General features: G+C 40.8%; 1 protein-coding gene across 1 annotated transcript in view; it reads right to left on the bottom strand.

The window, feature by feature from the left end:
• The window catches only part of LTBP3 (latent transforming growth factor beta binding protein 3), a 275,491-nt gene that overhangs the window by 61,372 nt on the left and 201,381 nt on the right, over positions 1–12,738 (bottom strand). Inside the window, exon 10 of the mRNA XM_063437804.1 lies at positions 2,371–2,461. Coding sequence (XP_063293874.1) covers positions 2,371–2,461 — 91 coding nt within the window. The remainder of the gene's footprint in view (positions 1–2,370; positions 2,462–12,738) is intronic.

Genomic DNA, 12,738 nt, shown 5'->3' with positions numbered 1-12,738 from the left:
GATACACTAAACAATGGGGGTTTCACTAATACCACACACATTAATTATGTGCAATGGTAGCTGGTGAAATTTAAAGATGGTGTGGTACTGCACCCCTACACCCCTGACCTATTGAGACATCACACCCTGTTCAACACCATAAACATATAGATATATGCATTTAAAGAAAAGAGGTCTGATTCCATCCCCAGCTGATGTTACCTAATTACCTAAAAAATCTTAACATGATTAGTAGCTCAGCCACTTAGCAGCATTTGTCCAATCTATCACATCTTCCCTCCCAATATACACCGAGTGTGAGAGCAGGTTACATTATTTTAAACTATATCTGATACGTAATGCGTTATGCTACAGTCTGGTATCAGATATTCCACAGAGTGCAAAAGATGCCGCATGGGTGAAATTTACATTATAATTTAATGAGCCTTATGTATACTTCAGAGTTCATGACCATGAGGTGATTGTCACTCTATAAGGGAATATAACCTACCATGATCTGTAATGGTAGTAGCATTTTGTCAGGATATTTATATCGGCAGACATTTTGTGCTATGATAGAAATTAAAAGTGTATATTGCCAGAGTCACTCAGAACAGAGCATAATTGCCTTTTTGTAACTAACCACATAGCCTGAGCTAAGGAATGCTTTGTATAAACAAACCAAGTGATACAATAAGTCTAACAGAGAAGGGAGATGGAATACTCTTCTTAATTAATGTTAGCTTCACATAAGAAAGCCATACACCAGTGACCAGATAAGACTCAGTAATTGAATTTTACTTTCTAAATATTACAAGATCCCATTGTAAGTTAGGGGTCAATTTTAGGTTCTAACTGTCATTTTAGAAATTACAGCAGGAATTGTCGACACACTGACTGGTGAAAACCCAAATAAACTCTTTGAACTGACAAGTAAACTTAAGTTATGGCAGCCATATAGATAAGCCAAATTACGTCAAAATCGTCATCAGGAAAAGTTAACTGTTTCCTGGATAGGAAAGTTTAGTGAGGCGATACTGCCCTCTATGGACCAAATACCTAAATTGCTATATGCAGGGTGACCCCACCTTCAATTTCCTATTGGCTTATCAAGTAATGACGAACAGAAAGTCTGGCCCTTTAAAAATCAGGATCACAGGCTAAGTGAGGAAGTAAGCAAAAGGAGTCAGAGGTAAGCAAGTGAGTCAGTCAGTCAGAGTTGAAGTTGGAGTTGGGCTTCCAGATTCAGATATGCAGAGATCCATGACAGATATTCACTCTGGGACTAACTAACATTCAAACTCTCTTGGACACAACTCAAGAAACACTCCTTGACACTTAGCTACCTGAGAACATCTGATGAGAACATCTACTTAACTGGTAATTATGCTGGTTTTATTTAATTAATCTAAATTAATTAAAAATCTAATAGCATGATATATGACTGGATAAATCACGGTCAGATTTCGATATTTAGAAATCTTAGTTAACTAAAGAATATATAGTTATAAGATTCCATTCTGCAGGTGGAATTAAGAATTATTATATATATATATATATATATATATATATATATATATATATATTATGTGATTTATCACATGTTAGCATACCGTTGTATTTATCCAGGTGTATTGATTTGCTCTAAAATAAGATAAGATATCTTTTTAGGCAAATTAAAAGTCGTCTTATAGAATATGGTAGATTACTCTTATTGGATGGTTCCAGGAAATGATTAATGAGCGGGTTTAAATGTTATCTTAATTAAAATTACATGAGAGTAGGTATTTTATGCCTAGGAAGATCTAACCAGCATTGAAAGGGTTATTAGTTAACTGCTAGCGAAGGTTTTATGGCCTTTCGCTGTGCTATGTGAAAGACTTTCTTTCTCTGTGAAGCCCCTCATAAATCTTGTCTTGACAATTGCTGTGCTAACCATTGGAATGTGTATTGCCATTGTATTGCATACCATGTTATACTAAATATTCATTGATTATTATCATGCATGTTACATATTATTATTATTATTATTAAAATTGTCACAATAAATTGTATCTATTTGTATAACAAATTGTGATTTTATTTATATGGAATACATTTCACTTTCATGATAACGATCTTTGGGATCTAGAGAGTTGAAATAGTGGGCAATTCTCAACTGTTTACTATTATCATCCCATAAATATTCCCACAATTTATATGCTTTACATCCTGAGATACCATTTTAGCCCATGGGTTTATACAAAAGATGCTAAACCATGGGGACGGGTTCAGTTTGCAAACAAATTCCATTTGTGTTTTATATTTGCTCTGATTTTTATGTGGGAGGGTCGGATCAACAGACCCTTTATTCATAATGTTGTATGAATGTAATCATGAGAATTCCATTACCTGGATATGAAATCCGTGTTGTTGAATATAGATGTGAAAGGTCGACAGAATCTTCTTCCAAGCTGGTGCCATATGCTGGGAGCTTGGTTATCTGTATGTTACATAAATATACAAGGCATATATGTTAATTTCACACTGCATATATCATAGGCTTAGTGTACCTCTTTAAAGGACCACTACCGTGGCGCTGAAGGGGGCTCCCTCGGCGCTGGGACTCTCCTCCCTCTTCTGACGTCACCAGCTGAATGCGCATGCGTGGCAAGAGCCGCGTGCATTCAGCCATTCTCATAGGAAAGCATTATCAATGCTTTCCTATGGACACTGGCGTCTTCTCACTGTGATTTTCACAGTGAGAAGCACGCAAGCGCCTCTAGCGGCTGTCAGTGAGACAGCCACTAGTGGCTGGATTAACCCATATGTAAACATAGCAGTTTCTCTGAAACTGCTATGTTTACAGCAAACAGGGTTAAACCTAGATGGACCTGGCACCCAGACCACTTCATTAAGCTGAAGTGGTCTGGGTGCCTATAGTGGTCCTTTAAGCTATCCCCTCTTTGTACAGAAAGCAATACGACTACTCAAATATTATGACTGACCCTTTTGCCGTAGGCAGTAAATATGATAAAAACAGAGAACACTAGGAACATGTAAAAACATAATAGCTTGCCATTCAATTAGTCCATGCTCAAGTCCCACATGTTTCAGCTCACTTATGCCATTAGAGAGAAAATGTATTAATTTATTAAATAAGACTGCAGAGTTAAAGGGTTTGCTAGGGTGCCTAATGTGTGAAGAGTGTGTTCTCTTTTTTTCATTTTACAAAAGTTCTGATTTCAATATAAATTAGCAGTTTTATAGCGACACCTTGCTACACCCCATGGTTGTCAGGCAATCATTCACTTACCGTATATACTCGAGTATAAGCCGACCCGAATATAAGCCGAGGCCCCTAATTTTACCCAAAAAAACTGGGAAAACTTATTGACTCGAGTATAAGACTAGGGTGGGAAATGCAGCAGCTACTGGTAAATTTCTAAATAAAATTAGATCCTAAAACAAATATATTAATTGAATATTTATTTACAGTGTGTGTATAATGAATGCAGTGTGTGCGTATGAGTGCAGTGTGTGCGTATGAGTGCAGTGTGTGTGTATGAGTGCAGTGTGTGCGTATGAGTGCAGCGTGTGCGTATGAGTGCAGCGTGTGCGTATGAATGCAGCGTGTGCGTATGAGTGCAGCGTGTGTGAGTGCAGCGTGTGTATGAGTGCAGCGTGTGTATGAGTGCAGCGTGTGTATGAGTGCAGCGTGTGTATGAGCGCAGCGTGTGTGTATGAGTGCAGCGTGTGTGTATGAGTGCAGCGTGTGTGTATGAGTGCAGCGTGTGTGTATGAATGCAGTGTGTGTGTATGAGTGCAGTGTGTGTCTATGAATGCAGTGTGTGTATATGAGTGCAGTGTGTGTGTGTGTATGAGTGCAGTGTGTGTTTGAATGCAGTGTGTGTTTGAATGCAGTGTGTGTTTGAATGCAGTGTGTGTATGAATGCAGTGTGTGTATGAATGCAGTGTGTGTGTATGAGTGCAGTGTGTGTGTATGAGTGCAGTGTGTGTGTGTATGAATGCAGTGTGTGTATGAATGCAGTGTGTGTGTATGAGTGCAGTGTGTATGAGTGCAGTGTGTGTGTATGAGTGCAGTGTGTGTGTATGAATGCAGTGTGTGTATGTGTGCAGTGTGTGTGTGTGTGTTGCAGAGCTTTGGTGGGGGGTGGGCAATGTTATTATTATTTTTTAAATTATTTTCATATTTTTTTTATTATTTATTATTATTATTATTTATTTAATTTAATTATTTATTTTATTTTATTATTATTATTATTATAATTTTTTATTTTTTTTTCGTCCCCCCTCCCTGCTTGATACATGGCAGGGAGGGGGGCTCTCCTTCCCTGGTGGTCCAGTGGCATTGGTAGTTCAGTGGGGGGGCTGTGGGGGCTGGCAGAGCTGTTGAGGAGGAAGCTGACAGGAGCTGCAGGAGAGGTAAGTAACAGCTCTGCCAGCCCCCCCAGCCCCCAGTCTGTATTATGGCAATGCAAATTGCCATAATACAGACTATTGACTCGAGTATAAGACGAGTTGGGGTTTTTCAGCACAAAAAATGTGCTGGTATATACCACAAATGTAAATACTCGTTTTCTAACCAGATGCCATTAAATTTTCTGAAGTGCTTTTAACCTGAACTCCATGTGTCAGTGTGAACTTACTTCTGCGTATACGCAATTTAATCATCTCAGATTTGGACAGGAACAGATAGACATTTAAACATATTTGTTTATTTCTAAATTAATCTACATCAATTTGGCGCCCAGAACGTGGGGCACCGGGCTATGTCTGGCCGGTGAGCCGTCCTAAGGAAGACGCTGTTGGACGGGGGAATCCGGGGGAAAGGAAGGGAGACTGATCACCTCCAAGTACATGGTAGAGACTTCTGCAAAGCCACCGGTATGTTCCGGCCCCTTTGATTGACCCGTCCACGTGTCTGTGACTGCTTCCCGGGAGGACATCAAAGACAGGTAATATCTTGCCCGGTGTCTTGTTACTCACTTGTTTACCTGCATTTAGTCTATCTGTTGCCTGGGTGTGTTTGTATTGGCCTACTTTAGTTTAAGTGCCCGGGTTGCCTGTTTATTTGTTTCCCCTTTTGGGATAAAGGGGGGTGGACCTGCGGGGGTTTTGCCTGGAGTCCTCTGTTTGCCTGTTTGTCTGTTTACCCCTTTTGGGATAAAGGGGGGTGGACCCGGGGGATTTGCCTGGAGTCCTGTTGCCTGTTTACTCCTTTTAGGAGCCACATGGCTGTGGCTGTATGGAAAAAGGGGGGTGGACCTGTGGATGTTTTCCTGGGGGTCTTCTTTGCCTGTTTACCTCTTTTAGGAGCCTCGTGGCTGTGGCTGTATGGAAAAAGAGGTGTGTTGGAACTGTGGAAATTGTGTAGACTCATAGTTTCCTGTGATCCTTCTTGTGTCACTTTGATAGCCTAGCTAGCCTCATTGTGCACGTAACTCTGCTTGCAGAGAGGTGGTAACCCACAGCTTCAAGCGCTGAGGCTGGTGGAATTCCAATTTTTTTTTATTTGTGGTGGGCGGATTCAAGCAGGCATTGCTTGTCTCCAGCACCACGTAGTAGTGAGACTTATGAGTGGGTTCATAGGGGCACTACGGGAGTGAGGATAGAGGTGGCCACACTTTGTGGACTGCTGTAACGAGGGAGGCTAGACAGGATTCGGGTCGGAGAGGATTGCTGTTTCCTGTGGCCGCTGGTAGTGAGACTTGAGGAAGTCATTCTCCGAGCGGGGACACTACGAGGTTGAGGGAGGTGACTTCGGTCACGCGAGTAAAGGAAAGGATTACTGTTGATTTTATTTGAACTGTGATGCATGCACTGTATTTCAATTGTATTGTTGTTTTTGTTTAAATTGGGAGTCATTCAAACTCCTGTGTCTGTCTCTAAAATTCCACTTTACTTTTTTTTACCTTTTCTATACTTCCTGAGTTATATACACTATCCTCTCCTATTTCTATTGTGAGAGAAGTGATTGGTCACACACTTCTCACCTCGCTCCAATTAGTGACTAGTCTACGTTTTGGGAAGACGCACTTGGGGGGACCCACCCCTCTCGAGTGGCAGTCCACCTTTGTAGACACTCTGTTTAAAACCTTTTTCCCCTATATCTGGGACGCCTGTATAGGAGGGGAATGGAACAGGGATTAGAAAAGCCCAATAAAGGGCTGGCTAGCGCGTGTGATCTAGTTGAAGATAGAGATTGCTAAAGTGTGTAAAATTGCTGTGCCTTCATGTGGTAGATTGCAGCCAGAAAGCTGGTGTAGAGTACTGACAGAGTAGCAATGCTATTCAGCAGGAAGGTTGGGCTGAGGAAGAACTAGATCACAAAGGGTTAAGAATGTATGTATATCATAATAATTGTTTTTGTATTTTGTGTTAGCCATTACTCTGGTAGAGGGTGGGGGTTTTGTATTGAGTTTCACTGAGAGTATTACTAAATGTTGTGTTTTTGTGTCTCCTTGCTTTTGCAATAACTGTAACGTGGCTATCCTTCTGTCTTGTTACTGTACAGCATTGACATGGTTAAAGAGATTCTGCTGGCAGTCTCTCTCTCCCACTTCCCCCGCCTTCCTCTCTCTCTTGCTTTCTGTGAGGGGGGGTTGCGTGCTTGCAGATTCAGATTTGTGTTTCGTAGAGTTACTACTGATAAGACTTAGCAATGGAATTTTTGCTAGAAAATATTCTAATTGTGTATTTTGCTACTTACATAGGAGTGATGTGTCATATAGGAGGTTTCTAGGGTTTGTGTGTTGTTGTTGCTGCTATTTGTGCGACGCCAGCAGGTTCCGTGGCGTTGTATATGTATTTGGACGTGTTGGGTGATTAATAGCTGGTGAATGATGGGGGAGGTTAGTTGCATCCCGTGAGTTTATTTTTGCACCATGTTATTTCAAAGCTTCACGGGCTGTTAAATGTATAATGTTTTCATTTGTCTTATTTAATCCGTCAAGTCTGTCCATAGTTTAGTATTTCATTTTGCCTAACAGAATGTTGCTTCTCTGATTTATTTTTATTAAGCTATAATTTAGTGTAAAGCTACTGCAAGCTGAAATGCCCTAAAAGAAGATGGCCCCTAGAACAAAAGAAGGTTGTCCTTAAAGAGACACGTCAGTCCAGGCTCCTGCCCTCACTCTGCCCTTAGTGAGGTCATATCCGCCCATATATCGTGTCAATTTGAGATCTACTTCTACCACGCTCATCCTATCCTAAGACATGCTGTCTTCCTTAATTCCCACATATTATGAACAATAAATTTCTAATAAACAAAGATTTCTTGAACAAATGGTAATACAATTAAGGATTGGTTTCAAAATGTTTTGATCTAATTGAAAAGGAACCAGTTAACATTATAAGCATAACTATTAACAAATGAATAAGGTGGGAGTGTGTTCCAATCTGTTTTTTACTGGATAATGTTTGCCTCCAAGATTAAAAGACTGACTAACATAATTTTTGTTGTAAGCCCAGATATTTTATTATTGCATATGCATAGGAATTGAGACTTTAGGCATTATAGTGTATTGATTCTAGATCTGTTACTAGCAGCAAGTGCTTAGCCTTATGCCTATCTCACGCATGCTTAAACACTTCTACTGAGTTAACCTCTACCACTACAGTTGGAAGGCTATTCCATGCATCCACTACCCTCTCAGTAATGTAATACTTCCTGATATTATTTTTAAACCTTTGTCCCTCTATTTTTGAGACTATGTCCTCTTGTTATGGTAGATTTTCCTTCTTTTAAATATAGTCTCCACTTTTACTGTGTTGTTTCCCTTTATGTATTTAAAATGCTTTTATCATATTTCCCCTGTCTCGTCTTTTCACCAAGCTATACCTGTTAAGATCCTTTAACCTTTCCTGGTGAATTTTATCCTGCAATCCATGAACCAGTTTAGTAGCCCTTCTTTGAACTCTCTTTAAGGTATCCATGTCCTTCTGAAGATATGGTCTCCAGTACTGTATCCAGTACTCCAAGTGAGGTCTCACCAGTGTTCTGTACAATGGCATGAGCATTTCCCTCTTCCTACTGCTAATACCTCTCCCTATGCAACCAAGCATTCTGCTAGCATTTTCTGCTGCTCTATTACATTGTACATTGTCATTAACAGCCAGAGACTGGAGAACAAGAAATGTGGATTAATGTATAGCTATTTATAAGCTTAACAAAATCTCCATTATCTTTTCCATTTATTTTGCAGAAGACAATGTTATTTGTCTATTTTGTATGTTTTAAAAATACATTATCAGTGAAGAGTAGAATAAATTTTATCCCATTTGCGAGACATAAAATTGTGATAATGTATATTTGTGATATAAGTAGGAATTACATTTTGAGATGTTAGATATAAATTAATAAAATAAAGAACGAGAGTCAGGGATAGCGTCTGTCTCCACGGGCACAAGTCTGGTGTGGGAGATGTGGTGGGCTAGCCACTGTGGGACACCCACGGAGTGAAACGTTCGAGGCCTGTGCAGACAAGATGAGCATGTTAGCCTTTTATTATTTTTCTCTAGGGAAAGCATAGGGGCAGTTAATAGTTGTTGTACATGGGCTATTCGCAGCCTCCATTGCATTTCTACCTAGTCTTGATTTCTGATGTATCCTCCATTGCTACATCACCTGTCTGCTCCCTTACCTGCCCACCCCCGCTTACTCCTTCCACCGATCCCTCCCCTTCATCTACAGTCTTCCACTTTCTCCTCCTACTCCTCCCTCTACTCCACCTTCTCCTCTTTCCTCCTACTTCTCCTCTACTCCTCCTACTCCTTCCTCCTGCTCTTACTCCTCCCTCCTCTTCTTACTCCTCCCTCTACTCCACTTTCTCCTCCTACTCCTCCCTCTACTCCACCTTCTCCTCTCTCCTCCTACTTCTCCTCCACTTTCTCCTCCTACTCCTCCCTCTACTCCACCTTCTCCTCTCTCCTCCTACCTCTCCTCTACTTCTCCTCCTACTCCTCCCTCTACTCCACCTTCTCCTCTCTCCTCTTCCTACTCCTCCCTCTATTCCTCCCACTTTCTCCTCCTACTCCTCCCTCTACTCCACCTTCTCCTCTCTCCTCCTACTTCTCCTCTACTCCTCCTACTCCTTCCTCCTGCTCTTACTCCTCCCTCCTCTTCCTACTCCTCCCTCTATTCCTCCTTCTCCTCCTCCTCCTCCTCCTCCCTCTACTCCACTTTCTCCTTCTACTCCACCTTCTCCTCTCTCCTCCTACTTCTCCTCTATTCCTCCTTCTCCTCCTCCCTCTACTCCACCTTCTCCTCCTCCTACTCCTTCTTCCTGCTCTTACTCCTCTCTCCTCTTTCTACTCCTCCCTCTACTCCACCTTCTCCTCCTCCTACTCCACCTTCTTCCCCTCTCGCTCTATCCACTACTCATTCTTCCATCTCCCCACTACCATATCTATATCCTTTATATGCTTCCTCCCTTCTTATTCCTTACCAATTTCCTCAGCTCATAGACAACTCTGCCTCTACCTGACAACATTATATTTTGAAGAAAAGTTGCTCTGGCCACTCTTCCGCCACTTCCCAGGGGGGAGTACCACACTAACGAAAAATTATTCAGACTGGTGGAGGTGCACTTCATTATGAAAGAACTGTTTTGGGCACTCTCAAGGAAATAGTGCGGTCCTGACCCAGATTCCCATGGAAGTAAGACACCTGTAAGGGAGGTGGCTGTCCCTCATGTTTTTTTTCTTCACTAAGTCCCCAGAAATCTCATGAAAGGAACCTGACTCATTAGAACAAAACATGAACATTCAATTTACAACTCTCTTCAGAGGGGGGTCAGCACGAGAACTGTAAATAGAAAGACAAATACCCCCCAATCTCACACAGAAATAGGTGAGGAAACCTCTTCTACTGCTCCTCATGGTTGCTTTGAACAGATGAAAGAAGAAACAAGACACCTTTCAACAGAGCATGCAGTAGCTTTACCAGATCCTGACTGCACTCTGTTTGCGGATAAAGAGGAAAGGTACCATACTGGATTTGCTGTTGCTACAGAAGATCAGGTACGTCAAGCATCTTCACTTTCCTCACCCACATCTGCTCGAGACGCTGAATTGACAGCCTTCTCAGTGGCATACAAAATGCCTGAAGGAAGACATGCCAATACCTACACTGACTCAAGATATGCCCTGGGTGCAGCACATTATTTTGGATCAATCTGGAAGATAAGAAGCACCACTCAGCTGACCAAGCTGCCAACCAAGCCACAAGTGCACCAAGGGAAGTGGACAGAAGGGTGTCCGCTGATGAAACTTCTATATTCACCATGTAGATCCTACCCACAGATCTCAAGCTTCTGAAAGAATGACAAGCAGCTGCTGACCCTGAAGAAATACAAAGCTGGAAAAACAGAAAGGGGCAACCCTTGAAGACTGGCTGTACTCCAACACTCTCAAGCTCTGTTTACCCAAAAACATGTACTGGGCAGTGGGCCCATGGAACTTTATACCTATCCAAGACCCTCATGAACTCTTTGATCTCTAAATACTCTAAAGCACCTAGAATTACTCCTCTAATCATCAGTTACTGCCAATCCTGTGTCATTTGTGCCAAGGACAGCTCAGGCAGAAGAGAAGGAGAATCCTAAGCACCTAGCTAACTCTCACTATCCCCTTCAAGAATCCAAGTGACTATATCCAGGTGCCAAAGAGCTGCTGGGTCAAATATGCACTAGCCGGTCATCAATGTGACAACCAAGACCATATACCCAATAGTGCATTGTGAAAGTTGCAGAGATCACTCAGTGGATTCATTGTTCCAGATTCAAGACTCTCTGCAACATGGGAAGTAACATTTGTTGATTTTGACACACTTTTGACTCTAAAGGAAAAATGACTTGTTAAAAAAAAAAAAAAAAAAGATACCAACAAGTAGGTGTTTGATGGCCATAATAATGCCTGACCACCTGCCATCGATGGAAAGCCGAGGACCCCAAAAGGAGACCTCGTGAAGCTAAAAAGATCCAAATGCCAAGCTTCCTCAGGATTATTTGCCCATCCTGAGTTTGTGGTGATATTAACATTGACTAAATGATACGAGTCCACCTACGCTGATGTAGCGTGGGACAGGTTTAATACTACAATGCATAAGCAAATGTGCCCTAGCCAAGGTTATTATGTCCATACACATAATACATGACAAGGTACTCTTGACACACCACATTCATGCTTCAGAACATAAAGAGGAGCACCCCTCTAAAGGGAAAGTTTGACATATATATATATATTGATGCCATAGGTGTGCCAAGGGGGGGTACCAGATGCTTTTGCAGTAAAAGGAAAGTTTGAGTCCATTTTCCCAACCGTCACTGCTAATAATAATATTTTGATTTGCATTTATTATATCTATTGCAACCAACAACGTTTACCTGTCACCATGACTTGTTGTGCCTATACTCCAGATAACACAGGTCCATATGGTAATATAAGCTTGTCTATTTATGATGTCCCTCTGAAGAACTAAGAAGACTTTAAGAACCGTTACTTCATAGGGTTTTGTGCCTTTGGGCTAACCTGTCTTCTGAAACTAACCAATAAAGTTTATCTCTTAGAATCTAACATTTCATAGGGGGGACTGATGTAGAATTATTAAAAAATCTTTATTGAACTTGTACTGAATTATTGTACTAACTCCATTTTAACCTCACACTGTGACAAACCCTCCATTTTGTCCTCATTACCTGGCAGATCCTCCATTTTAATCCATTTTAAACTACATTACATGACAGAATTTCCCAGCAACATTTAACACAATGAACAGAGACTGTATTTTCTATAAAGACATGACTAACCCAGGAACTGCTGAATTTCCTTTAACTTGCAACATAGTATAATTTGAAGGCCATGAGAACACTGTACTAATGAAATGTTCTATTCATAAGAGAACCTTGCACCTGACCACAAGACCTGACATCACTGACTGTGTAAAATGACGCTCAAGCCCCCCTTTCCACCGAGTAAACCTCATGCTGGGAAAGATGGCGCTTGAACCTTCTGTCCACACCCGTGTCCAGAACAATACCACCTCCCGGTGGGAGGACACCTAGCTAGTCACTCAAATCCCTGAGCCAATTAATAATATTGATGGGTGGACACTGATATAGTCACTTAACATTTAATCCAATTAATGATGTTTATTTGTTATTATCTGATATTCAATGATGATGTCATTTTGCCTTTAAAAGGGTCTGCATACTCGTTTTCTAACCAGATGCCATTAAATTTTCTGAAGTGCTTTTAACCTGAACTCCATGTGTCAGTGTGAACTTACTTCTGCGTATACGCAATTTAATCATCTCAGATTTGGACAGGAACAGATAGACATTTAAACATATTTGTTTATTTCTAAATTAATCTACATCAGTACCCTTTGTTAAAGTAAATTGAGTAATGGACAAAAGTCTTTATTGTATCATTTATAAATAACAAAGGGATACTATACTCATTCCCCTATAGTGGCTAATTGTGTAATAATGGTAATACTATTACCTATTATATAATATTCAACATACTGGGTAGTGTTTGCACACAGTTACTCGGTGGTGCTGGTATTTAAGAGGTATCCCCCTACTATAACCTCCAAAATGTGAAATCCAAAATATAAATAAAATACCGCACTCTTAATATAGAAAAGAAGCAATGTAGTATGCAAAAAATAATTTAATAAGATATATATGTATTCAAAAATTTATATATATACATAATTATCAATAAGGGGGGGACCTATTGTCCCCCCCGGCC

Source organism: Pelobates fuscus, chromosome 12 (assembly GCF_036172605.1).
Source record: "Pelobates fuscus isolate aPelFus1 chromosome 12, aPelFus1.pri, whole genome shotgun sequence".
Taxonomy (NCBI): Eukaryota; Metazoa; Chordata; class Amphibia; order Anura; family Pelobatidae; genus Pelobates; species Pelobates fuscus.
The sequence above is the reverse complement of the archived record's forward strand: the minus strand, read 5'-3'. Positions and strand labels throughout refer to the sequence as shown.